Source organism: Mauremys reevesii, linkage group 11, assembly GCF_016161935.1.
Source record: "Mauremys reevesii isolate NIE-2019 linkage group 11, ASM1616193v1, whole genome shotgun sequence".
NCBI classification, from domain to species: Eukaryota; Metazoa; Chordata; order Testudines; family Geoemydidae; genus Mauremys; species Mauremys reevesii.
The window spans coordinates 50,814,043-50,841,909 of NC_052633.1; the positions used below are offsets into that span (position 1 = coordinate 50,814,043).

General features: G+C 39.7%; 1 protein-coding gene across 31 annotated transcripts in view; it reads left to right on the top strand.

Moving 5' to 3' along the window:
- Positions 1-27,867, top strand: part of NEB (nebulin) — a 193,063-nt gene that overhangs the window by 128,712 nt on the left and 36,484 nt on the right. For all 31 annotated transcript variants that reach the window (XM_039494923.1, XM_039494935.1, XM_039494927.1 and 28 more), the window contains 30 exons: positions 1,595-1,792; positions 2,786-2,890; positions 3,407-3,511; positions 3,604-3,708; positions 4,089-4,196; positions 5,150-5,263; positions 5,622-5,819; positions 7,035-7,139; positions 8,113-8,217; positions 8,733-8,840; positions 9,494-9,601; positions 10,465-10,572; positions 11,114-11,218; positions 11,309-11,413; positions 11,610-11,708; positions 11,983-12,093; positions 12,269-12,373; positions 13,583-13,687; positions 14,444-14,548; positions 16,481-16,585; positions 16,862-16,966; positions 17,687-17,791; positions 18,287-18,391; positions 21,510-21,614; positions 23,938-24,042; positions 24,249-24,356; positions 25,630-25,734; positions 26,542-26,646; positions 26,764-26,868; positions 27,733-27,837. In XM_039494923.1, coding sequence (XP_039350857.1) covers positions 1,595-1,792; positions 2,786-2,890; positions 3,407-3,511; positions 3,604-3,708; positions 4,089-4,196; positions 5,150-5,263; positions 5,622-5,819; positions 7,035-7,139; positions 8,113-8,217; positions 8,733-8,840; positions 9,494-9,601; positions 10,465-10,572; positions 11,114-11,218; positions 11,309-11,413; positions 11,610-11,708; positions 11,983-12,093; positions 12,269-12,373; positions 13,583-13,687; positions 14,444-14,548; positions 16,481-16,585; positions 16,862-16,966; positions 17,687-17,791; positions 18,287-18,391; positions 21,510-21,614; positions 23,938-24,042; positions 24,249-24,356; positions 25,630-25,734; positions 26,542-26,646; positions 26,764-26,868; positions 27,733-27,837 — 3,360 coding nt within the window. The remainder of the gene's footprint in view (positions 1-1,594; positions 1,793-2,785; positions 2,891-3,406; positions 3,512-3,603; positions 3,709-4,088; positions 4,197-5,149; positions 5,264-5,621; positions 5,820-7,034; positions 7,140-8,112; positions 8,218-8,732; positions 8,841-9,493; positions 9,602-10,464; positions 10,573-11,113; positions 11,219-11,308; positions 11,414-11,609; positions 11,709-11,982; positions 12,094-12,268; positions 12,374-13,582; positions 13,688-14,443; positions 14,549-16,480; positions 16,586-16,861; positions 16,967-17,686; positions 17,792-18,286; positions 18,392-21,509; positions 21,615-23,937; positions 24,043-24,248; positions 24,357-25,629; positions 25,735-26,541; positions 26,647-26,763; positions 26,869-27,732; positions 27,838-27,867) is intronic.

Here is a 27,867-nt window from a genome sequence, read left to right on the forward strand (position 1 = left end):
AAATGCCGCTGATTGTCCCCCCCCCCCCCCCGGGTTCACTGCTTGGGGCAGCAGAAAAGCTGGAGCTGGCCCTGCTTGGAACCAGGGTGGACCAGAAGCCCCCCTATCAGCTCTCCACTCCCCTAAGTTCCCTGTGCTAGCAATTGCCTGGCAGTTCAGCTGTCCACTGCCGTGTACTGCTCCTGCCCTCTGCCTTGGAGCTGCTCCCGGGAACTTCCTGCTTGCTGTGCAGAGGGGAGGGGGGACCTAATGTCAGGATGTCCCCCTTCCCCCACTCCTGTACCTTATCTCCACAGAGAAGGGAAGGAGGACACGACAGGGCCCAGGACAGAGGGAGCTTGCTGGCAACACTTGCTATCTCAACTTGCTGATCTACTTAAAAAGGCAATGTACTTAGAGTAGGGTCAGCGTACTTAAAGGGGCAATTCATGTCTCTCTCTCACACATGGTGTGTGTCCCTGTCTCCCCTCCCTCTATTCGTGCTACCTTGTAGAGCGTGAGGCTACATTAACAACATGTTAACCCTTGAGGGCTCAGCCAAGTGCTAGTTCATCATTTAGCAGTAAGGCATTCCCTGGGAAATATCCCTCCCTCTTTTACCCTCGGACTTCACCACCTCAACCAAGCTTCACAATCACCATTGTTGTGTACAATATTAAATTGTTTGTTTAAAACTTATGCTGTGTGTGTGTGTGTGTGTGTGTATATATATATGTATATATATATGTATATACAGGGGCGGCTCTACAAATCACGCTGCCCCAAGCAGCGCGGAGCGCTGCGCCGCCCTTCCCCGGTCCCGCGGCGGGTCCCCTCTTCCCGCGGCTCCGGTTGAGCTCCTGCCGGCATGTCTGCGGCAGGTCCACCGGAGCCCGGGACCAGCGGACCTGCCGCAGTCATGCCTGCGGGAGCTCAACCGGAGCCGCGGGAAGACGGGACCCGCCGCAGTCATGCCTGCGGCAGGTCCGCTCATTCCGGGCTCCGGTGGACCTGCCGCAGGCATGCCGGCGGGAGCTCCACGGGAGCCAAATGCCGCCCCCCCGGGAAACGGCCGCCCCAAGCGCCTGCTTGGTGCGCTGGGGTCTAGAGCCGCCCCTGTGTATATTATTATATATACACACACACACACACACACACATAGAGAGAGAGAGAGTCTTTTGTCTGGTGAAAATTTTTTCCCTAGAACCTAACCCCCCGCCCTTTACATTAATTCTTGTGGGGAAATGTTTGCTTAACATCGTTCCGTTTAAAGTTGCATTTTTCAGGAACATAACTACGACGTTAAACGAGTAGTTACTATACCTCAAAGTCTCATGCATTTTCTAACCAGCTGTGTGAAACTAACAGGACAAAGGCCACTCCTTCTCTTATAGCACTCCAGTAGAATTAATTTTAAACATTTTAATTTAATAAATAAGTATTTCTTCAGCATTATAGGCTCAGGCCTGATCCCACTGCAGTCAATGGGAGTTTTGCCATTGAGTTGAAAAGGTGCTGGATTAGACCCTGTGATATAGCTCTGTTTCTAGTCAGAGCTGTGCCTGAAAAATACACATTTTTACTCTCTCCCCCGTCCCCCATACTTTCTTTCCAGCTGGCCTACAGAAAGAATTATGAAGACACCAAGGCAAATGTCCATATTCCAAGTGACATGTTGAATCACCTGTTGGCTAAAAAGTGTCAATATATCCTCAGTGATCTTGAGTACCGAACCTACCTCCACCAGTGGAATTGTTCACCTGAAGAAAATGATGTTGTTCTGGCGAAGAAAGCCCAGGAGATTTTGAGTGATGTATGTACCCTGTTTAGACATTCCAAGTTCGGGTAGCTTCACAGCCTTCTGGCTAAATTACTTTTTTTTTTAAGTAGTTATGTGAAATTAATAACTGCTTCCAAATTGCTTAATAACATCATGTAATTGAATCTGCCATAATGTTCAGGGGGGCTTTAAACAATTTTTCAAAGGATTTTTTGTGAGCTTGTTATTTATTATTTTGTTTGAAAATTGGAAAAAAGCTTAAGATTTACAGGCCTAATCCTAATCCAAGTCCACTGGAGTCCACTTTTGTTTTTTTTCCTATTGCCTTCAGTGAGCTTTGGGTAAGGTTGTACAGAAACATACAGACCTGACTTGCGCAAGCATGCCAGTAGCTTCTAATGACTAGGGTTGGTGTAGGAGGCATGTTGGGAATACAAGATGTGGTCAAAACACTGCAGCACTGCAGTGACCCTCAGGCATTATAATGCTCCCTTTGGACTGCTCTAACTTACACTGAGGCCAAAACAGCTCCCAGAAGCTCCTGGAATCAGAAGAGTGCAAAAGTGGTTTACCTCTGCCCTGCCACCTTTGGGTGCTGCACCAAGGACAGCACACTGGTACAACTGACCAGACAGGTTGGAATGCACTGGCTTAGTTGACCATATAATTGTTCTATTAAATCAATATGAAATGGTCCTTTTTACCCAAGAAGGTCTGATTACATCTGAATAATCGGACTCTACATGCTGTGGGTTGCCACTTTGTTCTACTTTTACTTCTCATAGAAATTCCTGTAGAAAAAGCTGAAAATAACAGGGACTAACTGTGGTACTGAACACTTTTCTTCATTCTCAGACATAAACTTTCAAAACTGATTTTAATCGGTGAATAAGATTGGGTCACAGCCTTGAGTAGCTCTGCCTTGCTATGTGGGAGACATTGAGTTGGTATGGGGAAGATGCAATTACCACCTTTCAGGTAGGATGCACATTTTCTAGGAACTGATTTAGTTTTTCTTCTTTACAGGTTGTGTATAAAGATGACTTAAATTGGCTGAAAGGACTTGGATGCTATGTCTGGGACACCCCACAAATCCTGCATGCTAAGAAATCATATGATCTCCAAAGCCAAGTAAGCAAATCTTCCTCAAATAAGAAGAGCTAGTGGGCCACATTTTAATTTCATTTACATTCCTTGGGGTTTACACCACCATAGCTGAGAGCAGGGCTTGATTCTGTACAGTATGCTTTAGATCAGCCAAATAAAAAAAATGCAACGTAGTCTTCCAGGCTTATCTGATAGAGACATCATTATTTCCTCTTGTTATTGAGAAAAGCAGAGAACCAAGGGGAACTGGAAAGGATAGCAGTTTAACAGAGTTTGAACAAGGAAGTTTATTTTAGTCTGAAGATTACGAGATTGGTCTGCTTATATGTGAACGTTCCACTGCTGAAATTTCTTCATGTGGAGTGATCAGCTCCCAAGACTTATTGCTGTTAACATTTCTGAATAAAAATTATAATATACAGTATAGAGGCCTATTTTAACAAAGGGAATAGATGGCTGATGGACCTGGAAAACATGATGAAGTTGCTAGAGAAGCAGGTCTAGTTATTCTTAGAACACTTTTTGTCTGTGTTTTCTTAGCTGAAATACACAGCTGCAGGAAAAGAGAATTTGCAGAACTACAGTGCCGTTACCGATACACCGCTTTATGTGACTGCGGTCCAGAGCGGCATCCATGCTAGTGAGGTGAGTCATTCCCCTTTTTCCACCCAGAAACTTTCCCCCATTCCCACAGATAGTTAAAACATAGTGAATTAATCACTATATCTTTCTTAAAGGTGAAATATAAAGAAAATTATCACAAAATTAAGGACAAATATACAACTGTGGTGGAAACAGTGGATCATGAAAGAACACAAAATCTGAAACATCTTTTTAGCAATGTGAGTGTTTTAAACTCTTTTGTTTCTTTCAAGGAGCTGGGATTGATTTTGTTTTTTCAAACTCCTTAGTTCCAGATGTTAGGCAAAATACAGTGTATTGATAAGCTGATTCCATGTGTCAAAGCACAATTGGGGACCAATTCTTGCAGGAGACTGGGCCCCAGTGGATGAACAGCTGGCTTTTGTCACTCATGGAATGAGCTTTTGGGCCTGGTGGGTGATTATTCTGAACCAACATTCAGTCTATCGGGCTTGAGTAAGAGTTCAGAGGTCTGCATGGGTTTAAGTTAAGATACAAATGATTTTGATTGCTTTCCTATACTGTGTGTTATGTAAGAGTTTTGAAAAACATATTCAGAGATCTTTGTATTCCCACTCAGAACCTGTACAAGGAAGCCTGGGATAAAGTGAAAGCCTCTGGTTACAAAATGTCCTCTGATTCCATCTCTCTGTCTCGTGCCAAAGAACTGAAGCATAATGCTAGTATTGTAAGTGAACATAATATTTTAAGCTTCTCTATCTTTGCAGCTCATTAATGCTAGCAATAAAGCCCTTTTCTGCTTTGCATTTACATAGTACTATTTATTTTTATTTCAAATGTGTGTCTATGAGTAGGTACACAGTCATTCATGCAAGTAATTTCTTCTCTCCTGGCAGCCTTATTATCTGTTGACCACAACTTGGTTCTTGCTCGAAACAAGAGCCTTTTCAATCTTTCTACCAAATACTTCAATAAAAGATTGTCTTCTTATATCCCTAGCCAAAGTTTGCTTTCAGCAACTTCTTCACTTTTATACTTCCAATTTTTAGATATAAGACAATAGGATCTAAACCTCTGGCTAGATTTGAATTTGAGATACTGTTACATTTCATGGATTTAACCACACAGGTTCAGCTAAAGACATATTTCTGTGATTCATCTTTTGATGAGCAAAATTCACGATATGTAGTACTGTAGGAAAGCTCTTCCTGACAATCACTATACAAGACATATGCTAGATGGCCCTCATTCAGCAATCCATCCTATGCAACAAAGTACTTAAACATGTGCTTGAAGTTACACATGTGCTTAAGTGCTTTGCTGAATATGGATGGATTCATGCACATACTTTGCTGAACTGAGACCCATAAAAGATAGTTCCCTTCCTGAACATTTTTATATCGACCTCTGGAAATATAGAGAGCTGGAATTATTTTCCTACAATAAATTAATCAATTCATTTATTCCTGCTATTTTACAAAATTCTTCTGGAAGCTGTCATTATCTATATGGCATCATAGGTACACCTAACAAAACAGAAGACAAGACCTTGCCCTGAACTGCTTTCAGTCTCCACTGACCTCAAAGGAGTTGTGCCCACTTCAGTCACCAGTGAATGTGGCTCTAAAAATGTAGTTGTGTTACTGGAGGAAGTCATTTTTTCTCCTTGTCTCTGCTTAGGTCAAGTATCGGGAGGAATATGATAAGTTTAAAGCACTTTACACTCTACCCAGAAGTGTTGAAGATGATCCCAACACAGCAAGATGCCTTAGAGTTGGCAAGTTTAACATTGATGTAAGTATCTTTTTTAAAATTTAAGTTCTCCTGATAGTCAAAGCATCCACATACATTAATCAAGATTTCATATTTAAATATGTTTGGCAACTATTGATATTTACTAACCTTTCTCCTGAACTTTCTCCAATATGTATAAAAATATGTTTATGTTCGTTCTGCTACATTTTCTTTTGTGGCTAAGCCTTTGATAGTGTATCTGTAGAACAAGGTCTACCCTACAAAAACTATAATGCTGAGGAACCTACTTATAACATGAAAATGTTTGTTCTAACTTCTATTGCATAAGAAAATCAACAATTGTAAATGATGTCAGGCTCTTTTCTCCCATTATTAACATAATATTTTAATTTCACAGCGTCTGTACAAAGAAGTCTACGAAAAGAACAAGGCCAAAATCCACATTCTTCCAGACATGGTAGACATTGTAGGTGCTAGGGCCACACAGAAAAAAGTCAGTGAAATTGATTATCGCCTCCATCTCCATGAGTGGACCTGCCTACCAGACCTTCAGATCAACGCTCATGTTAGAAAAGTCACTGACCAGCTCAGTGAAGTAAGCCTACAAATTATATTATGTCACTGTTCAACTTTCAAAGAGATTTCTGTTGTTAGATTCTGTCTGTAATAGGTGAAATTGTGTTGCAGAAAAAATGTTGGAGCGTCCTGAGATTGCAATATTTGTGCATTGTTTTATGTCCGCACATAACAGCTGTCCAAGACTGTTTACAAACATTGCTTATACCACAGGTGTTTAGCTTAGATCAAGCTGAACAGGTACAGTCTGGTTTCTCCCTGGTATGAACATCAGACCACAGCACTGCAAGTCTAGTGATCAGACAGTTCTCCAAACTCCTTCCCAGGTTGTGTTTATAAATTACCCAAAGTAATTAATCAATAGTGCAAGGTACTCTGGAGATTTCGATGCCCCGGGTGGGTTTACCCATGTGGTAAAAGGCTCTCTAGGATTGCTCCAATATGGGGGCAGGCCAGAGGAAGGGCCATAGCTTCTGTGTTTCTGCAAATCCAGTGGTCCCAGGGGAACATGCAAGTGTTATTTGTGGGCAGTAGCTGCTACTCCATCAACTATTTGGGTGCAGTCAGTTACTCTGTCTATATGCAGGTAAAGTGAATTTCATCCACAGAATAGATATGCATACCAAAAAAGTTCAGAATTGCAGCCTTTTTTCAGTATTTCTTTTTTTTATTACTGTCTTTCATACCAATAAGTATAGCTGCTGGAAACAGGGACTGTGAGAATTCCTTGCATTAGCACAGGTTTATGATCTTTCTGAAGATTTGTGTTTTCTGCTTAGTTTCAGAAAATACAAATTTTCACACAGTTGCTTAGATTTTTTTAAAGTATGTTTTGGTTGTATTTGCTTTAAAAAAAAACACACTCAGATTTTGAAAAAAAATGCCCAGAATCTGAGAGAGAAAGACAAATCATTTGTATTTGGCAAAATTCCCTGGATTTTGAAATGCTCTGCATTATTTCAGCAGTAATGCATCATTATGCAAAATACAGGTTAGTTGAAAACCTTCCTGTCAAACTAATTCTAATTGTATAGGCTCCCTCACCCTGCACCCTCAGTTCAGTTAAAAGCTAAAAGAACCAATAGTGCTTGTTGTCAGGGTCCAGGCAAATTAGTTTAAGAATATTGGAAAAGATATTTACTATTGAAAGCTGCCATCTAGGGTTAATGTATAGCTAAGGGATTAAGCTATAGTGAAATTCTTAAACACTTCCTTGTTTTCTATAATACTCTAGATTGTTTACAAGGATGACCTTAACTGGCTGAAAGGCATTGGCTGCTTTGTTTGGGATACTCCTGAAATTCTGCATGCCAAACATGCATATGATCTTCGCAGTGATGTAAGTCTGAATTGTCTCTAATTCGGTTATGCTTTTCAGTTTCCTTCACATCTAGTCTCACTCTTTAAACTACCATGGGGACGAAGCCTGGAAGGGCATTGCATTTCCTCCTTACACTGAAATGTTCAGATTGAGTTCTTTAAATGTTATTGATTTGCAATAATTAGGTGTTAGGAGGAGGCCCCCCTCCCCCACAGGAAAGCACTCAAGCATTTGTTTAGTCCATGCATATTTAGAAAAGTGCTTAAGAATGGGCTTAAGTCTGATTGACGTTAGTGGGATATACATGCTGAGATGCTCTCCTGGAATGGGAATGCTTTACTGAATCAGGGCCACTGATTGGATGTGGGAGAGGGCACAGGACTGGGGCAGAGAGTTGAGGTATGGGCTCTGGGAGGGAATTTGGGTGTGGGAGGGGGCTCAGGGCAGGGCTGGGGAGCAGGAGGGAGTGAGGGGTGCAGACTCTGGGTGGCACTTATCTCGGGGGGCTCCCCGGAAGCTGCGACAGGGCCACTGTGCTTTGTATACTGTACAGCAGCACTGAATGAAAATTAATACAATCTAGAAGTGATATGTCATTGATTTTGATGAGTCAATTTTTTTTGCAGGCAAAGTTTCCTTACCCCTTATTAGTTCAGGATTAAGCAGTTGAAGTAGTTGTAGATAATGGTTTTGATTACAAAGAACACATCTCCTCAGGAGTTTTTATTTAGAATATTGGGGATTCATGTTTTTTATGGTACATACAAATATTTAATAACAGAATAGTTATGTTATTGAAGTATTTCTAATGTTCCCCGAGTGTAGTGCTATGACTGTTTTTATCTGGTCAAATGTCTCATCTGAGTACTGTTTTCTTTTCTTTTTGCTTAAATATAATTGACTTTACTGAATTACTAATATTGTGCATAAGCAAGTTGTTTAATTAAAAACCAGACTTACAATAATCAAATTGTTTTCTTTCTCTCTGCAGATTAAGTACAAATCTAAGGCAGAGAAAATGAAGAATGACTACACCATGATCACTGACACTCCTTATTATGTCCAGAATGTCATTAGTGGCAAGAATCTGAGTGATGTAAGTCTTTATACCACATTTCATCACTGTATGATATGTATCATGCCTCAATAATTCCAATAATGTGACATTTAATGACATGTTGGAATCACTTCATGCTAGTCTAGTACCACCCTTTGCTATACCATCAATAGAATATTAGGCAACAGCTGCTTTCAGCAGCATGGCAAGCATGTTCTACACAACATACCCTGAATGTGAAGCTTTTTCCCTCTTCATATTTCAAAAGATGGTCCTGATAAGCCAGCAAACACTAATTGACCCACAATAAGTTAGACCAGGAATTCTTAAACTTCATTGTACCGTGCTTCTCTTCTGACAACAAATATTACTACACGACCCCAGGAGGGAGCCTATAACCTGAAGTCCTCGGGCGGTGAGGCTTGGCGACCCCATTAAAGCAGGATCGTGACCCACTTTGGGGTCCTGACCCACAGTTTGAGAATCACTGAGTTAGACAAACACATATCACAAAATGGTATCAATAGGCTAATTGTTTTTTTCTTATTTCCTAGGCTGTCTATCGCCATGCATATGTGCATAATATTAGAGGCAAAATGACCCCCACCGATAAAACAGTGGACTTGGTGCGGGCAAAGCATGCTCATAAGATACAGAGTGAAGTAAGTATCAAGTTTTCATTTCTAAGAGGATACTAAAGAATAATGGCCAACTTCTGCTGTTGGGTGTCACATACGCTACTTCAACAATGTTGGGAGTGTATATTTCCAGTTTACAAAACTCCAGGGAATTCTCCCCATTAGAACTGGTTATGTTCTCTGTGATTGTTCTCGGTGAAGATGCCAGCTCTGAATGCAAACCTTTCAGAGCCAGCAATCCAATCTGCGAGGCCATCATTCTCTTTGCTGCACTCCAAGACTGGAGATCCAGAATACAGTCTGTTCAAAACCATCTGGCTTTTTGAAAGCCATCTATCCAAGACCCAGCCAGCATATCTTCATTGCATTCTGGGTTTAGCGACAGAGTCCATTTTCTCCAAGCCTCGTCCTTGTACCCCAAACCCAGCTTGTGTGATGATTTCAGCTTTTCCTCTGGCCCATCATGGCTAGTCTTTATTGCTCTGAAATTAAACTAAAAAATCTCCTTGAATGTACAAGGATACCTGATGTAGCTTATTATCTGCATGCCTCAGATGACCTCAGTGGAGTTAAAAAGGGAAGGATTTGGTCCATTGCAAAGAAGATACTAGCTATGCAATACCAACAAACTCCCTCACATATTTTATGTAATTGTAACTTTTTTACTTTTCCTGCAGAATCTATACCGGGGGGCTGGCTTGCATGCCCTCCCCACTGGATACAAACTCCCACCAGATACTCCAGGCTTTAAGCTTGCTAAACATGTCCAATACATAGGCAGCGATGTAAGTAATATACTAAGTTCTTTTAAGATATGGTTTGCAAGAGAGTATTCGGTGATCTCTAGGCATCCTATGTGAACGTACAATATTGCTATAAGGAAGTTGCTATTCAGCTATGCAGCTCATTGTGTTTGCCCTGAGTATCTGTAAAAGCTGATGAACTGTACAGAAATCTGAATATTATGCTATCATTACATAAATTTCCCTCTGATATTTATACCTTATCAAATGCATGAGAAGTGAAACAAAATCATTAATCTCAATAGAAATAGTCCCCCAAAGGTTAGTTTCTGCTACATCATTTTAAGTCACAGAATCCAAATGTGTCATGAAATCTCTCAAAGTTAGCATATGTGTCTATTAAAGATGTGTGGCTTATTTTCCATAGTTCAGGATTCATAAGGGTCACATTTTGGGCTTGATTTAATCCTATGTCAGTGGGAGCCACCTTGTCCCAGGAAAAATTAACCCCTGAGGATCTCCCACCAGATCATCGCCTTGATTTGTGCTGGGGTGTTCTTCTGGCAGAAGCTCTCACAGATCTAGTTGAATCTGAACATCCTTTGGAGCCCTCAATACACCACCTACCCATACAGATTTTTAAAAGTTTAGGTGCTTACAAATGCATATAGATGCCTAGTAGGATTTTCAGACGTGCCTAGGCACCCACTCTCATCTGAATACCTTTAAAAGTCTGGCTCTTTGTGCTGTATAGAAGCTGCCAAACCTAAATATAGTCCTTTCTTTATATTGGCTGTAAATAGTAGTAGATAAACAGGCATTTATTACAGATGCAGTCACAGCCAACATCATATATGATTTTTCTTACACCCTTTTATTTTAAACCTTCTTTTTTAATTTTACAGCTTAAATACAAAGAAGCCTATGAGCACATCAAGGCTAAAGGCTACACTCTTGGACCCAAAGCTGTTGGCTTTGAGCATATCAAGAAAGTGAATAAAGTTCTTAATGAGGTACTGTAAATGTTAATTATCAGTATATATGTTTGTATTAATGCATCATTATTTGGTATTTCTGGTGTATACTAAAATACATGACAACATAATTTCATAAAACAATCTAGCTGCTTTTTAATAAAAGCTGTTGGGAAACTGATAAGTCTCTTTGCTAGTGAGAGCCATATTTTCAACATTTTTTGGCCCAAAGCTTGCAAAAAACCCCACACACTTTCTTAACCATTGATTTTAAAATGTGCTTAAATTAAGCATATACATGATTTTTTGCATGATCTGGGCCTTAGATTCTCTGTAACATGTTTCTAAGATGTTAATAAAATAGTTGTTGTGAAATGTCTTTACCGTATAAGAACCAAACCTTTCTATTAAAGTGGTTCCATTTTCTCCTGTCCTTCTGTACTATCTAGTGCATGGAAGTAGAAGGAAGTCTGCGATTAATAGAGCAATAGCTATTTATTTTCTGCTAACCCAGATGCAGTGTGGTTTTCTTTCAAGAGTTCTGTTTTTAACACATGGAATACTCTCTCCTTTGGTGCAGAGGCTGTATAGGGAGATATACCACAAAAATAAGGACAAGATTCATACCACCCCTGACACACCAGAAATTCGCCAAGTCAAAGCCACACAGGAAGCTATCAGTGATGTATGTCTCATTTTTCAGTTTTATAAAAAGGAGATGCTTGGTATATTCAGCATGATTAAATATATGTAATATTTTCCCTTTGTCTTTCAGCTGATCTACAAGGCAGATTTCTTTAAGATGCAGGGACACTTGATTTCCTTGCCATACACCCCTCAAGTGATCCATTGCCGCCACGTTGGAGATATCACAAGTGATGTAAGCAAAGATACCTTGCCTTTTAATGTGATGGGCCAAACTCTTTTCCTAGTCACACATGTGCAGATGTCAATGGGAGAAGAATTTGACTTGACATTTAAATTGTATACAAGCTAAAATAATATGATTGTTTGATTATTCACTTTTTTCCAAAAGGATCAACTTTTAATTTTCTGTTATTATGCTTGCTTCACAGAATAAATACAAAGAGGATCTACACTGGTTGAGGGGCCTGGGTTGCTTCCTGTATGATACTCCTGATATGGTCCGTGCTCGTCACTTGCGGGAGCTTTGGGTATGTTCTTTTTTCTGACACGTAATTTAATATTGATTCATTATTTACTGATGCACAGTTGTCAAGATGATCTGTGGTAAGTGCTACGTCAGAATGATTAAGGAACTCAGAGTGTTTCGTGCCATGCTGCTTCAAAACAGCTGATTCAAAGTACTAGCAATTGAGCGTGATGCCGCTGTATCAGCCGTTACCCATGTTAGGCTCCCCTGTACATTTTCTATACACTGCTGAGAATACTGCCGCTTCAATATGTGTCATGTTTATTCATTTTCAGTCTAATTACGTATACACCAATACGGCAAAGAAGATGCGGGATAAATACAGTGTGGTTCTGGACACTCCCGAATACAGGAAAGTTCAGGAGCTGAAGGCACATTTGAGTGAAGTAAGTATTGCATTATTTTATCTGTTCAGGTTGGCAATGATCAAAAGAAGCTCAGATCATCTCACTGGCTTTCCTGATGTATTTTAGACCTTATCCTTTCCCAGCTTTGATTAACTAAATGCTAATTGAATATTTGTAAGAAAGGAAATAACTGCCAGGCTTTGTCTCCTTCTAGGTGGTTTACAGAGCTGCAGGCAAGAAGCAAAAGACGAAATTCACGTCGATCCTTGATACACCAGATTTCTTACGAGCCAAGAAAGGACAGAAAATACAGAGTCAGGTAAAATTCTTCCTTAATAGAAAAGGGGCTGGGAATCTGTGTTGATTGTTGAATCCATCTTACTACAGTGCTCCCCACAACCCTTCTCAAGTCAACTTAGAAATCTTAGAGATGACTTGTAATAATGATTAATACACATTTTCAAATGACAATATGATTCTCAAGCTCATGATGTTTCTTTAACAAACATGTCCAGTTCTCTTCATCTGAAGTAGCAGAAATCTTTATTAAACCTCCATATAACTGCATTCAGATTCTCTAAAATCCCAACCCAGGTAGCCAAATAAATCTGTCTTTATTAATGGGCACATTAGCCAGGTAAAATTATGACATTTTTTAATTGATGTGCAGTCTTCCAAGTGATGTGAAAAACCTGCATGTACAGTTTAGACAAATAGGTAGGTCTAGCGTGTGCAGGGGTGTGTGTGTGTGTGTGAACACAGGCAGAAGTTACAAAGAGTTCTTCTCCCTTAGTGCATAGGGGCCAGCACAATAGGGTTTCTTGCATTCACAGTGTGTAGAAGTTGCCTAGAGTGGCTGCAGCACTCAGTGGCTCAAAATAGGCCAGAACCAGAACCCTCCTGCAACTGCTAGCACTCAGAGGCTAGCACAAGGTGGACTCCCCTCTGTACTTCTTTAACGGTATAATTCATACATATGAGCAGTCTCTCCTCAGTGCCCCATGAGGTGCTGTGCTTGCCTTTGCCCTCCACATGTAGAATGTGTATGCAACACCTGGACGCTGTATCTCCTGCTATCTCCACTGCTGCATGTGGTTGTGAAAGCCAGAAACTTGCTTTTAATTAGTGCATCCACCATACGTGTTACTAATTTACACCTGGGTACGTTCCCTGTAGTTTTTCCAGTTACTAAAGGTGAAACCCTGGTCTTGTAAATAATCAGTAATGTTTTTTAAAGATGGCCCAGAATAAAAGCTCTTAATAAGGGCTCTGTGAAGGCCATTGCTATTATGCTCCTTTGGGATTTTGATTCGTAAATATTTTGCTGGCATTTATGGAGTAGCCAGAGTATTGAGATGGAAGAAGGATGAGGTGAGAGAGGGCCTGGAAGACGAATGACTGGATTACATTTTCATGATGTCTGTGTGTGCGTACGCATTTTCAGCACGGTCATTTGGTAGGGTTCTCAAGATAAAGTTAATTAGAAACATATATTTTTGAACGTTCTGTTTTTCTTTCCTTGTCACAGTACTTGTATGTAGAGCTAGCCACCAAAGAGAGACCCCATCACCATGTTGGTGATCAGACCCCAGCCTTGACGCTTGCAAAACACGTGAAGGACATGGTCAGTGAGGTAAGATACCTGCTCCCATCTTCAGCACAGTTATACTATGTGAAGGTTCCAGTTCTAACATTAATAGGGGTGGGGAGTGTAGGGGTAACAGAACACAGTTTTATTTATTTTAAATCTTCTGATTCTTAAGTATTACATTTCCTTGTATGATCCCAGGGTATTTTTTCATTTAATATATAATTCTAACACAGAGAAATGTTTTATGAAAGAGAAAAATCATCTGCTTCTAAATGCATATCTGTAATATTCAGACTTATGAAGCCATGGAGGTAGCTTTAGCATCTGCCCCCTCGCCCCCACTAAAATAAAATAAAATAAATCCTTTCTGGGCTACATTAATAAATACATGAAACACTGAATTTGGAACAGAAGCTGGTTTATGTGTTTATTAAAAGTGGACAAATGTTGTCATGGTACAAAACTACTCATTACAGTGATGTTCAACAACTATTATTTTTAGCTCTAGTCCCAACCCCCAAAATAAAAAATGTGTCCACCCCTCTGTAAGGCATCATGCAGAGCAGATTGGTTAGGACCTGGTTCTACACGGTGCTGAGCACCTTTCGGGAGCTGCTGAGCAACTTCAACTCCCATCGACTTCAGTGGAAGTTGAATGCACTTAGTATCATGCAGTAATGACGCTCAGCGAAGTGTACTACATGTAGCTTCCCTGGGTGCTAACACAGCATCAGCTGGGCAAATATCTTTGTAACTAATTATATTTTTGTTCTTTTCCCTCCTGCCATCTGATCTCAGAAAAAGTACAAAGCCCAATATGAGAAGATGAAGCACAAGTACACAACTGTCTCTGACACTCCTATCCTCATCAGGGCTAAGAAGGCTTACTGGAATGCTAGTGATGTATGTATCCTGCAGACACCGACACTGTCTCTCATCTTTCAATAGAGCAGAAAAGGTGCTAGGGAAAATGAACATATGGCAATATATAAAATAGACTGCCCGTGCATCCAAATCCCACTATGGTGCATGCTGTATCTGTCACTCCATCTCCATGCTGATCATAAAATGATGTCAGTGAGATTCCTATGTTTGGACTGAAGGCACCTTATATCTTTTTATGTTTGTCTTTTTCCAGCCAATCTTGAGTTCAAATGTGCTAGTCAAAAAAAAAATTAAAAAAAAAATGAGAGGATGAGAGAAATAAATCAGGACAAAATGAATTGCCTCCCCATGTGACATTTACAAATAATATAGATTAGAGTGAAAGTACTGATGCTGGAAGCAAGCACAGAAATGCTTTTATCCCACTTCTTCATCTCAGTGCTGTTTGAGGAATAAATCTCAATCTTCACTGAGAGTTCATTCCCTTTTACTTAGAATGCAGATTTGGAAAAAATCAATTTCTGTCTGAGCTGACCTGGGTAAGGATCTGAGGATGAAATAGGTTTTTGTTTCAAGTGTGGAATATTAATTTAAAATTACTTGTAGATGTGTTCTGCTATATAATGAGATCTGTGGTGTACCTTTCTGGTTGCAAATTGCTGCCTGGGCCATTAAAAGTCTGAAAGGTATTGGGCTTATGTATTGGGCTGCCCATCAGGTCAACTTGTTCAGTTACACATGTCCAAAATAGAAAGGCAAAAGACCTCAGCTCTGCACTGGTGATTGTGAGCTTTTGTGCTGCAAATGAGCTTCCCAGCTGTCATACAACAGAACTTCTGTGTGGATCAGGGTTTCTGTGCTATGGAGGTTGGGGAGTTTCCAGTAAACTTAGAACTGGAATGACCTAGGTAATTATAGGAGATATACCAAGCTCCTTGAACTGGAAGGGACCTTGAAAGGTCATTGAGTCCAGCCCCCTGCCTTCACTAGCAGGACCAATTTTTGCCCCAGATCCCTGAGTGGCCTCCTCAAGGATTGAACTCACAACCCTGGGTTTAGCAGGCCAATGCTCAAACCACTGAGCTATCCCTCCCCACAGGACCAAGACCAAGACCTTCTTGCTTTCCTCCATTCAGGGCATGCCTGGGGAAAAGGATGGATGTTTTTATACCAAATCCAGCACTCATTGCTGTTGTACAGGGTACTTCTGTGATGTACGGTGCCTTTCTTCTTCATCTTCACTCTTAGGGCACGTCTACATGTACAGCGCTGCAGCAGCACTGCAGTACCAATATAGCTGCACTGGCACCGCTGCAGTGCGTGTGGTGAGGACGCTCTATGCCGATAGGAGAGGGCTCTCCTGTCAGCATAAAAAAACAACCCCACGAGTGGCAGAAGCTGTGTCGGCGAGAGAAGCTCTCCCACCATCATAGCACTGTGCACATGAACGCTTAAGTTGCTGTAACTTATGTTGCTCAGCGGGGTGGAATATTCACAACCCTGAACAACATAAGTTTTGCTGACAGAGGCTGTACTGTAGACATAGCCTAAGGGTGAGCAGGGAAAATCCCTGCTTTGATGGGCCTAATCTTTCCTCTCTGACTGAGTTCCAGTTTGGATCTCAGTCAGGCAGTTAATTTTGGGCAACAAAGCTTCTTAAATTTTCCTTGGCTCCACATTAACATGATGGGAGATGATGCATCCCCCTGTGTCATTCTCATGAGCCCAATTTCCATAATGAAGCTGGGTGAGACTTCACCTATGGCAGTGTGTGACCACACTTCTAGAAAGGAAGTGTTTTTGTTGAGAGACCACGGAAGGTCAAAACCAAGTTTCTGTGGGCGAGCAGCTATGGAGGCAGTTCTAGACTTAAGAGAGGCCTATACATTTAGCTTTAATAATTGCTGGCAGACTATATAACTAATTTGTTCATATTTTTCTTCTTATCAGCTGCGCTACAAAGAGACCTTTGAGCAGGCAAAGGGTAAATATCACACAGTGAAAGATGCCTTGGATATTGTCTATCATCGCAAGGTCACTGATGACATCAGCAGTGTATGTATACAGCATTTCTAGTCCTGATTAATGTTTGTCATTAACTGTATGACACTAGAGCTTTTATATTTAATTCCCTCCCAGTGAAAGGCTACTTTGCATTGCTAGTGTGGTGTAAAAGGTTAGTGTAAATGAGAATCAGGCCCCACATTTAAGTACGTCTTTGGGGAGAGTCAGTAGTGAGAAGTAGGAATGTCATAAAATTGGGTGACTAATGTGTTATGTTTTCGATCTGTTTTACATCATTTACAACTTTCTTTTCAACTCCTTTTGTAGGTGAAATATAAGGAAAACTATGTGAGCCAGTTGGGAATCTGGAGATCTATCCCAGACCGTCCGGAGCACTTCCATCATCGTGCAGTCACAGATGCTATCAGCGATGTGAGTTTGAATGGTTATTGTATATTAGACATTGCATTTTTAAAGCAGGTGTCCAAAATGGAGTGTCACTTAACTCCTCTCAGGTATCGTCTCCTGAAATGAAAGAGTGATCAGTTTCGCAGTTGCCTGGCATGTTTTCAGAATCAACAGAGCAAATCAAGTGAATAAGGCCACTTCCTTTTGAAAGCAGTGACAAAACTCCCATGGACTTCAGTGGAAGTTGAATTGGGCCCTAATTTTGTTGCTTGAACTTGTTTGTCACATGACAAGCCCCTAGCAACACTTTAGCAGTCTTCCTGGCTTGTTACAACACGTGAAAGACACTGGTACTTTTAACTGTCTCAGTGGTGATTTTTTGTGAGCATGTTATTGAGACATAAAAACAACGTTCATTTTTTTTCATGGCTTATATTTAATATGTGAAATCCTGTGGCATCACTCCCACTGGAGTCAGGATTTAACCCAATGACTCTTCTGGGCTTGCTCTCAATTACAACTGTGCAACCCCAATGATTTAACTGAGGTTACAAGCTGGCCCCTTAATTGTATAAAAACAAATGTAGTTAGCAAGGTAATTGATGCAGGAACTCACATAACTATTACTGTCATGTGTTAGACTTAGATCTGGATGGTATTTCAGCATTAATAGGATAATATTTTTTTTTGCCAACTGAAATTATTCCAAGTTTTTTAATTTATCTTCTTACTTTCTTTCTACAGTTTAAATACAAAGAAGACTTATCATTGCTTAGAGGCTTTGGTTGTTATGCCTGGGATACTCCTGATCTTGCTCTGGCAGAAAAGAACAAAGTCCTCTACAGTGGGGTACATAAATCTCTTCATGACTTTTGGAAGAATTGTTTTAAAGTTTGGTTGTGTGATGATTATCTTTTAGCTAAAGGACCAAATTCTGCCCTCTGATATGGATATGAATATTTCAGGGCAGAATCTGGTGCAACACATTTTAAATAATCCAAGTTACAGTATCATACAGATCAGAGTAAAGGGACCTTTTAGTTAATCCTTTCTATCCACTGCCAATGCAATTGTTCTCTACTGAACATTTTTTAGTGTTTCCAAGTCTAATTTCTAATGTCTGAAGGTTTGATGTTTCCATTGTTTTCCTTGGAAGACCATTACAAACAGTAGACTTCTATATCTACAGCTACATTACCCAAGTAATATTTTTCATTTTTAAATGTATTTATATATGCAATAATTCCACTATTCCTTTGGTGTAGACATTTTTTCAATTCATATTTTTTCATGGTCTTTCTTTTAATTTTATTCTGGAATAACTAGTTTCTTTGTTTTCTCCAGTGTAAGTACAAGGAGTCATTTGAAAAGACAAAGTCTCAGTTTGAGTATGTAGCAGACTGTCCAATTAATAGGCATTTTAAACATGCAACTCAGCTAATGAATGAGGTAAGTACGATAACAGACCTGTATAGCATATCATGATGAAGTGGCATCTCAAGGCCCTTCATTAAATTAAAAGTTCATCTGTCCTGCATAGTGGAAAATACATTGAAATAAATGAAAAGCTACTGAAAGCAAATGTGTCTTAAAGTTAGACAAAAATGAAGAAGGGCAGGGATGTTCTTGATACCTATAGCGATGAGTAAAGCAGGTGTATAATAACTAAAACAGAGTAACCTTTTGACCCACATTTCAGCAGTGAAAATGCAAAGAGCTCTCTCAGTTGCTGACCAATAAAAAGTCAGTAACTCTGAAAGGTATCAGTTTCCTTTTTAGAAACAGGGTTTTAAATCAGTAAAACTTAACTTGTGATTGTCATGTGAAAATGGTAAAGAATCACACTGAATAAAGAACTTCATTAGCATTAGGAAAACAATACTACCCACAAATCTATTCTATCCAGCTCTGTGTTTCAACACAGAGCTTCAGGCTAGAATTCCCCAGCTCTTGCTGCAGATTTAAAGAAACAGTGCACAATGGTAACCAATTGCAACTGGGCCAAGATTGAAGTAATCTGATAATGTAACCACTGTGACTCCTAGAACAGATGCTGTATTTTATAAATGATGAATTAAGCCTTTTTAAAACTCTGTACTAGACATAGTTTTTGTCAGCCTAAAGCTGGCATACAGATCTCCAGAATATAACCAAACTCAACCTCTCGCACTTTTTGACATGACAGTTGATGTTCAGAATATAGCATCTAGATATTTTATTTTACTCAGCTGACATCTTCTCACAGTGTTTACCATTAAAATGTCAACATTTAGTAGCAGATGCAATACAGTATTTCTTCTTCTAAGTATAGAAATAAATGATTGTATTTCCAATACCACTGTGTCATAATTGTTCACAATTGCAGATATTACAAAGAACCAGCGCATGCTATAAGGGGCCTCTTATATCATAGAGTTATCTTTGTTAAACAGCACAAATGAGCTATTCTAATGTCAGGCATAAAAATATATTTTAATGCAGTTGCATGTGTTTAAATAAGCTTGCCAAAAGTGTATTTTACAACATGATTTATAGTGATACATCCCAATGATATTTACAGAAATGTGGATGATATAACATTGTATTGAGTAGTGTATTTTTGTGCAGTAAGGATTTAATTTTCAATATATTGACCATCTAGGGATGATTCTGAAGTTCTTTTGAATGCAGAATGGGTATTACAAGGCAGCTTAGGAGAGAGTTGCAGAAAGGGGCTGTAGTCTTTTTTTTTTTAAGTTTTACCTTGTATCCTTAAATGTAAATTTGGGAATTTGTTTTATAGATAAGACTATGATTATGTCATGGAGGTCACAGAACTCAAGAAATCTGTGACTTCCAGAGATCTCTGTGACATTTTCTGCCCCAGACTGGAGTTCCCAGCTGGCCCCTCCGCAGCTCCCAGACCCCGCTCTGGTGAGGGGGACCCTGCAGCTCCCAGCTGCGGTGGGTGGACCCTGCAGCTCCCAGCCGCAGCAGGCAGTGGGGGAACTCCCGCAGAGCTCCCAGCTGCTGTGGCAGGCAAGAGGACCCTGCAGCAGCCCAGTCCCCATGGCGGGGGACCCTGGAGCTCCCACTTATTACAGGTGGCAGGGAACCCCGGAGCTCCCAGCCACCATGGGTGGTGCGGGGCCCAGAGCTGCTCAGCTCCCATGCAGCGGGATCCCAGAACTCTTACTCACGATGGCGGCAGGGACCCTGGAGTCCCATTTTGTCAGTGATATTTTTAGTCGGAGACAGGTCACAGGCTTCCGTGAATTCTTGTTTATTGCTTTTTAGAGCACAGGTCTGGGCATCTGGTTTCTTGGTTTCTCTCTCTGGGTTGGCCAGTAGCTTTTGTGTTGCCTTCGATTAATCACTGGGGTCTGGGAGCTGTCCATGACTTTTACAAAAAATATCCGTGACAAAATCTTAGCCTTATTTATAAATTATCCATATTTCCTCTGCTTTTTCTTTATTTTTCTAATTTGGGTGAGGTCCTGAACAATATCCTTTTAAATATTAAATATTATGCACAGTAAGGTGTCAGCTTTGAAGCTGTTATCTCAGTGTTTCTTTGTGCCCTCGCCTTTTTACTTTGCTACAATTTAACATACAAATCTGAGTATGAGAAGAGGAAAGATAATTATAGTTTTGTTGTGGATGAGCCTAGAATCTTACTGGCCAAATGGAGAGATGAACTGTAGCAATGCTGACCAGTGCAAGCAAAATGTGGCTGGATCGCACACAACACATCTTTATCTGCCTGAAATATCTATAGCCAATGATGTCATAGTCTCACCTATGATATTACAGTCTTCTAGTTCAGTGTTATCAGACAGTATCTGTTTTGCCACCCGAAGACCACAGCTGCTTTTTGAGTTAACTAGTTTATGTAATTTCTCTATGTATTCTCATATATTGTGCATCAATTGATACTTGCATGACATATTTCTCAGAGAGACAAGGTGGGGGAGGTAATATCTTCTATTGGACCATCTTCTGTTGGTGAGAGAGACAAGCTTTCAAGCTTACATAGAGGAAGTTGGTACAATAAAAGATATTACCTCCTCCACCTTGTCTCTCTCATATCCTGGGACCGACAGGGCTACAACAATCCTGCATACATCTTTCTCACCTACAGTCTGATCCAGTGCCCATTGAAATCAGTGGAAAGAGTCTGATTGACTTCAGTGGATGTTGTATCATGCGCTTATTCTTGACTATGTTTCTTTTTTTTAAATGATTTTTACACTTATTTTTTCCATCTAATTGCAAATATAAGGCAACAGTGGACTTGTTTGATTGGTTAAATGCCCTTTTGGTCTAAGATTCTTATTTTCCAAAAGGTGTTCCAATGTTCTGATTGTTTTAAGAAGTTGGTAAATCATTGCAAGCCCTACAAATTGGCACCATTAATTAAAAATGCATGTTTAAAATTGTATGGATGCATATTGTCCAGGCATGCAATGATGTGAGTACACATACTATGCTTGCCTAAATCTCATCACTGTGAATGTGACTGTGATCTAAAACTGTACTGTTCATTGACTTCACAAGTATCTTTTGTGCTCCATTTTTTCATGGACAGAAAAAATACAAGTCTAGTGCCAAGTTGTTCCTGCAACATGGATGTAATGAAATTCTGAGACCAGATATGCTGACAGCACTTTACAACACAAACTTGTGGAGCCAGGTAATGTGAATGGTTTCTGTTGGAGGAAGGCATTATACACACAGTTTAGCTGCTTGAATGTTTAACATTTTAATATTTATGAATTCTCTGAATTTCTACTGATCTTGAGCTCTAATGTTTCCCCGGGCATTTGCTACTCTTTACTTGGTAATGGAGCATCTGAAATTACACCTGTTATTCCCTGGGCCTGATTCAGCTCCCATAGGAGCCTGAACTGGTTTTCCATTCATCTACTGGGCCATATTATAACCCTCAGTAAAAAATTAATCATGAATATTTCCTAATGTAGTTCATCAGCCAAATCCTGCAAATTCTTACATATGTGAGTAACTTTACTCATGTTCATAAGTGTTTGCAGGATGAAACTGTAAAAGTGGCATTGTATCCCATCCATCACTCATATCACCCAGGACCCAGTTATGCCATCCTTTCTCATACTGAGTGTTACCTTGCCCTGTGCACAGTCCCCTTGACAGAATTGGCTCATGAATGTAATTTAAACCTAAGGAAGCATTTATTTTATGCATTTATCAGCAGCTCTGTACTGAAAATGGTATGGAGTCCCACCAGCCCAGGTGGAGCATTGGGAGTCATAGTCTCTCCAGAAGACCCATACTTTTCAGAGCGCTACAGTAGTGCAAGGAGGAATGCAGTGTACTCTTGCCACTGTGTGCTGTGTGTGGGGGGGGAGAGGGGGACGCAAGGGAATTGTGGCTCCACCTACTCCATGCCTCAGCTTTTCTTTTTATCTAGTTTAGTTTCCAGGCAGTCCTTCTGCAGGCATGCAATGGGGAGAAGCTCTTTATTCCTTTATGTTCATATTGGGCAGAGGGGAGCACAATTTAGCCATTTCATTATTACAGAACAAAGAAAAAACAAACGCTTTTAAAATTTTGATTATGAAGAAAGGTAAATTCATCAACACGGAAATGATTCTAATATTTAGTGTTTAGATTTAGTTTTCCAGACTCATCAAATCTGGACTCCTACATAGTTTCTGGATGTACCAGGCGGATGTTAATGCAACTCATTCCAGAGCTGTTACATATTTATACCTGTACTTGAGTCAACAGCATTTGTTAATGTTTAAATTTTGTAAAATTCCATTCTGTGTCCTCATTCCGTACATACTTGTTACCCATGTCATTGGCAAAAAAGCAAACAAAGCAACAACACCACAAAAACCCACCCACAACACCCTTTTCTAATAGGCCAGCTAATGCTGTTCCTTTTCAGCTACACTTGGAAAATGTAATATTGCAAAGCAATTACATGGGAGCTAATAGACTGAGACTATATCAACATTAATAAAATCCCACAGCACAGCACTAAGATGGCAAAGACATTTGTTAGACAATTTCTGTTGAATTCAGCAATGGAATTCTATTTATTTTCTTGTTTAAAATGTTGCCAAGTAAACTCTGGCATATTTGAAGTACAGAAAATAAGCACTCAGCCTGACCTGCATGTTCACATGAGACGAGTCTGTTCTGAGTGTTGTTTGTATGCTCTTATCTTTATTTTGTGTCCCTTGCTGTTCTGGTCTCTAATGCATGCATTATTTTCTCATTTGTAACCAAAATATTCTCAGTTTGGATGATTCAGGGAATAAAGTGAAAGTTAGTTTTTTTTAACAAACTCTCAATTTCCTCCACCATCCCTAGCCCATCTGTAGTAAATTTTCATTCTTAGTGCCCAGTCCTGCTCTCATTGTATTTCATGAGAACAGGATTAGGCCCAGAGCTGGACAAAATGACCCTCAAAGAAACTATATACACATATTTCAAGCATTGTTATGTTTTGGTGCCCCAATATTGTTTGGCACGCAATGAAATATTTAGAGGGGTTGCTTGGTCCAGTCTGCCATGTTTATATTTTCCCAAACCTTAATTAAAGTCTTTCAGTCCGGTACTGATTTTAAAAGGGAATCTTGTCCAGTGTGATTAAAAACAAAAGCAGCACTTTCACTGACCTTACAGAACTGCTTAGAATCCTTTTTAATCTCAGAGTTCTATTTTACACCTTCAGGCCAATGTACTTGCAGTGCCAGACTGTGGAGCTCTTATTCATGTTGGAATCAGCATGAGACCACATGCGGGAGTAACTCACACAAACAGGGCCAGATGCTCCAATATGAATAAGGGCTTCTTTCAGTCTGGCTCATAGGGCCACATTCTGTCTATGCATGCTTGCCCAGCTTCCACTGACTTCAGTGGGAGATGGGCCCATACATTGCAGTATGCAAATTTAACATGATTGTGTCTCTTCTTGAAGATGTTTTCTTGTTTCATATAGTTAATGTCCTCTTCTTTGCCCCTATTAGTTTAAATACAAGAGGCAGTATGAAATGCAGAAGGACAAGTTTACTTCAATCGTGGATACCCCAGAACATCTGAGGACTGCAAAAGTCAACAAGCAAATCAGTGAGGTAACTATAATTACCATAATATCATAATGCTAAATATATCTTAAGTACATCTTCCTACTCTGAATTGAGACCTTTGAAGTATGCTAATTAAAAAATTGAGTCCTCCTCAGCCACAATAAAATATTTTTCAACTTGATTTTTTTTAAAACACTTAAATTGTACCTGGTTAGCCAGAATAAATATGATTTAACAATTTTTACCCTCAGATTATTTACAAGATGGAATTTGAGAAGGCCAAGTCTAAAGGGTACACCACAATCCATGACACCCCTCTCTTACTACTTATGCGCAAGGTCAAAGACAGAATAAGTGATGTAAGTAAACTATGCCTGGCATGTGATATCAGTACGATGCACAATTAACCTTTATTTTACTACACAATACTGTTTGTTTCTGCCTTGTAGGTAATGCTGCCATAACAACTAGCCTCTTATTGAATTAAAATAATATTGATATATTCTAAATTTCCTCCTGCCGCATCTGACACATTCACAGGCAATATAACAATGTTTTGAAAAGCTATACTCATTCATGTAGCTTTTCAGCGTAGTTCATGGGATAATGATGGGTGGACTAGAACAGTTCTTACCTGTAATGAAAGCTGCAGGTTGAGCTATTCTCTTTTTAGAGCACAGGTCTGGGCATCTGGTTGGTTTCTCTCTCTGGGTTGGCCAGTAGCTTTTATGTTGCCTTGGATTAATCACTGTCACGCCATTTTCCCATCCATACTGTGGGGATAATAAATACCCCAGAGCAGTGTGGCTAAATTAATTAATGTATGTAAAAGACTTTTGAAATTCTCAGATGAATGGTGCTATAGAAAAGAAAGGATGAAAGTATAGGAGAGCAAGGCTGGTCCAATGGCTATAGCACTACTCTAGGAACTGAGAGCTCTGGGTACAAGTCCTGCTTTGCTACAGACTTCCTGTGTGACCTTGGGCAAGTCACTCAGTTGTTTTGAGCTTCAGATCCTTATCTTTAAAATCAGAACAATAGGATTTCCCATCCTCATAAATACATAAAAGATTGTGAGGTACATGGATACAACAGTAATGAGAGCCATATAGATGAGAAGTAGAAAGTATTAATATTATCTAGTTGCCCATACACAATTCTGAAGGACAAAAATTTTCAAGAGTGACCAGTGATTTGGAGTATCTACATTTTTGAAAGCTCCACTTGAGCCCTCTTAAGAAGCCTGATTTTCAGAAAGTGCTGAGCACCCACTCTCTGAGAATCAGGCCCCTTTAAAGTATCTTGTAGTAGGCGCCCAGAATAATTAGTCACTTGAAAATCTTGGTCAAAAGCTTTAAACACAAGTTAGTGTGGACCGTGTATTTCATGTTGAATTAAATTGATACATCTTTATGTTTCCATGCAAATAGAACTCCAGCTGAAGACAGTGTATCTTTTGTGTGTGGAATGCCTGAAAACAAGATCTATGGATGCTTCTTCCTTTTCTGTTATAATTTTTAATTAAACAATTAGGGCATTTGCCTAAAAGTAGAATTCCACATGCTGTTGTTGTTTTACTTTCATTGAGTTGTAGCACATGAATAAATACTCAGAATATGTTTCTTTCACCAGCTGAAATACAAAGAAGTTTATGAGAAGAATAAGTCTCACTGCAACGTTGTACCAGATGCTGTCCATATTAAAGCTGCCAAAGCTGCCTACAAAGTAAACAGCAATGTGAGTTCAGTGCTATTATTGCTTTTCACTGTTATTGTCAATGGCTGGTATTTCAAAGGACTCTATGGGAATTAGGCACTCACCTTCCATTGAAATTCATTGGGACTGTGGGTCCCTTTATGTTCTTTTTTGAAAATCACAGCCAGTATATAGAAAATGTTATTTGGAACATCTCCATTTAGTCTGGATTTTGCTGAAACCCCCAACATGGTCTTTTGTGTTCTTTTGCTTATCAGATAATTTTGATGATCTTTGAAGAATGTGTTGTTTTATCACGGGCTGAAATGAAATGCTGAGTTTACAAAGCATTATCCATGCATACAAAATTTCCAACATGTAGCACAAACACCAGTTATCCTCAGGCACCTCCTAATTCCTCAGGCATGGAGGTGTAGGTGGTCCTAGTATTTTCCGTGCTATTTTATTTAATCTTGTAGCTAGCATTAGTTCTACGTAGGAAGGGCTGAAGGCCTTCACGCCATTGTGTGGGTCCAGGATGCACTGAGATGGCTAGTGAGATAACACATCAAATTTCTTCGAGGCCACGCCCACTTTTCAATCCTGCATATGCTCCTTCAACCTGGCAGGGAAAAAGATCAGCACAAATAGACTTCCTCTGCATTGTCCATGACTCAGAAGAGAAGCATATCCCAAAAGGGCTGCTTTCATGGATGTGTACTTTTCCAACATGACTTCCTTCCCTTTCCCCCAATTCTCATGCAGTTGTTCAGGCAAGGGGAGAAATAGGTTCTGTCTATATTGAGTTTATGAATGATATGATTTTCATTAATGTGTCTTTTTAAACAGCTGGATTACAAGAAGAAATATGAAGCAACCAAGGCTCATTGGCAATGGACTGTTGATAGACCTGACTTTCTCCAAGCAGCCAAGGCATCCCTGCAACAGAGTGATGTGAGGAAACTAGAAAATATTATATTAGCTTATGCTCCTTCCCTCCCACACTCCATCACTCTTTCACAGCAAAGATTTGGGGGACTTTTTGTCAGCTTTTCTTTTCTTGTCTGACAGTATGACTACAAGCTAGACCGAGAATTCCTTAGGGGATGCAAACTATCTGTCACAGATGACAAAAATACAGTTTTGGCTTTGAAGAATGCCATCCTGGCAAGTGATGTAAGTATTTGAACTTCTACTTTGTTTATTCCTTTGCTAACAGTTTACATGCTATTTAAGGAACCTAAAACCTATGTTGTATGTCCAATTGTTTTTGTAAATATAATACCATCAAAATGGAAACTCTGGAGTTTGTGAATGTCATTTGGTAGAAATTTGTTGCAGATAATTTTGTCTGGGCATAGTTTCCGAACCTCGGTTCCTAAATGGGAGTGGGGGTTGCTCAATATCTCTGAAAAACATGCCACTTCTATTTAGGCATCTAAATAAGGACTTAGGGAATCTAACTTTAGAAATCTAGGTTTGAAAATTTTGCTCAGAATTTCATATTTCATTATTTAGGCTTGTTTGTTCATTTTATTAACAAATTTACAAAATCTGGGATGGTTTTGGTCTTCCAAACCTCATTGGTCTGGTTGATTGATTTGCAAACATAAACTAGAGGCAGTTCAGATTTGTGGCCCTTTTTATCCAAATACCCAATTTTTATGGTAAATAAATTATTCTGGTTTTGACACAGGTTTAAACTCCATACATTGAAATGCACGCATTATGTGTGCATACTTAAAACCAAAGCTGCTGCTTTCGTTTGGGCTTAGTACCATGACTGTAGAATAAATGTTGGCAATACAGTAACAAGATCTGAGTTTAAGCTCTAGTGAGATGTGTAGGAATATATAGGCTGGAGCATATTAAAGTTGACAAGCAAATCAAACTATGGGCCTAATCTTGAAAACCCTTACTCACATCAGTGGGTTTGCAAGGCTCTGCCATATATAGTAAGATGAGTATATTTGAAGCCTATTTTTAAAGTCAGCATAAGACAAATAAATTGCGTAAAATAACATATTTTCTCTCCTCCAGGTAAAATACAAAGAGAAGCATAACAAAGCTAGAGGAACATGCCTTGCTGTCCCAGACACACCTCAGATCCTCCTCTCTAAGTGTGTCAGCTCTCTTGTATCTGAGGTACCACATGTAATATTTTGTGTCTTCATA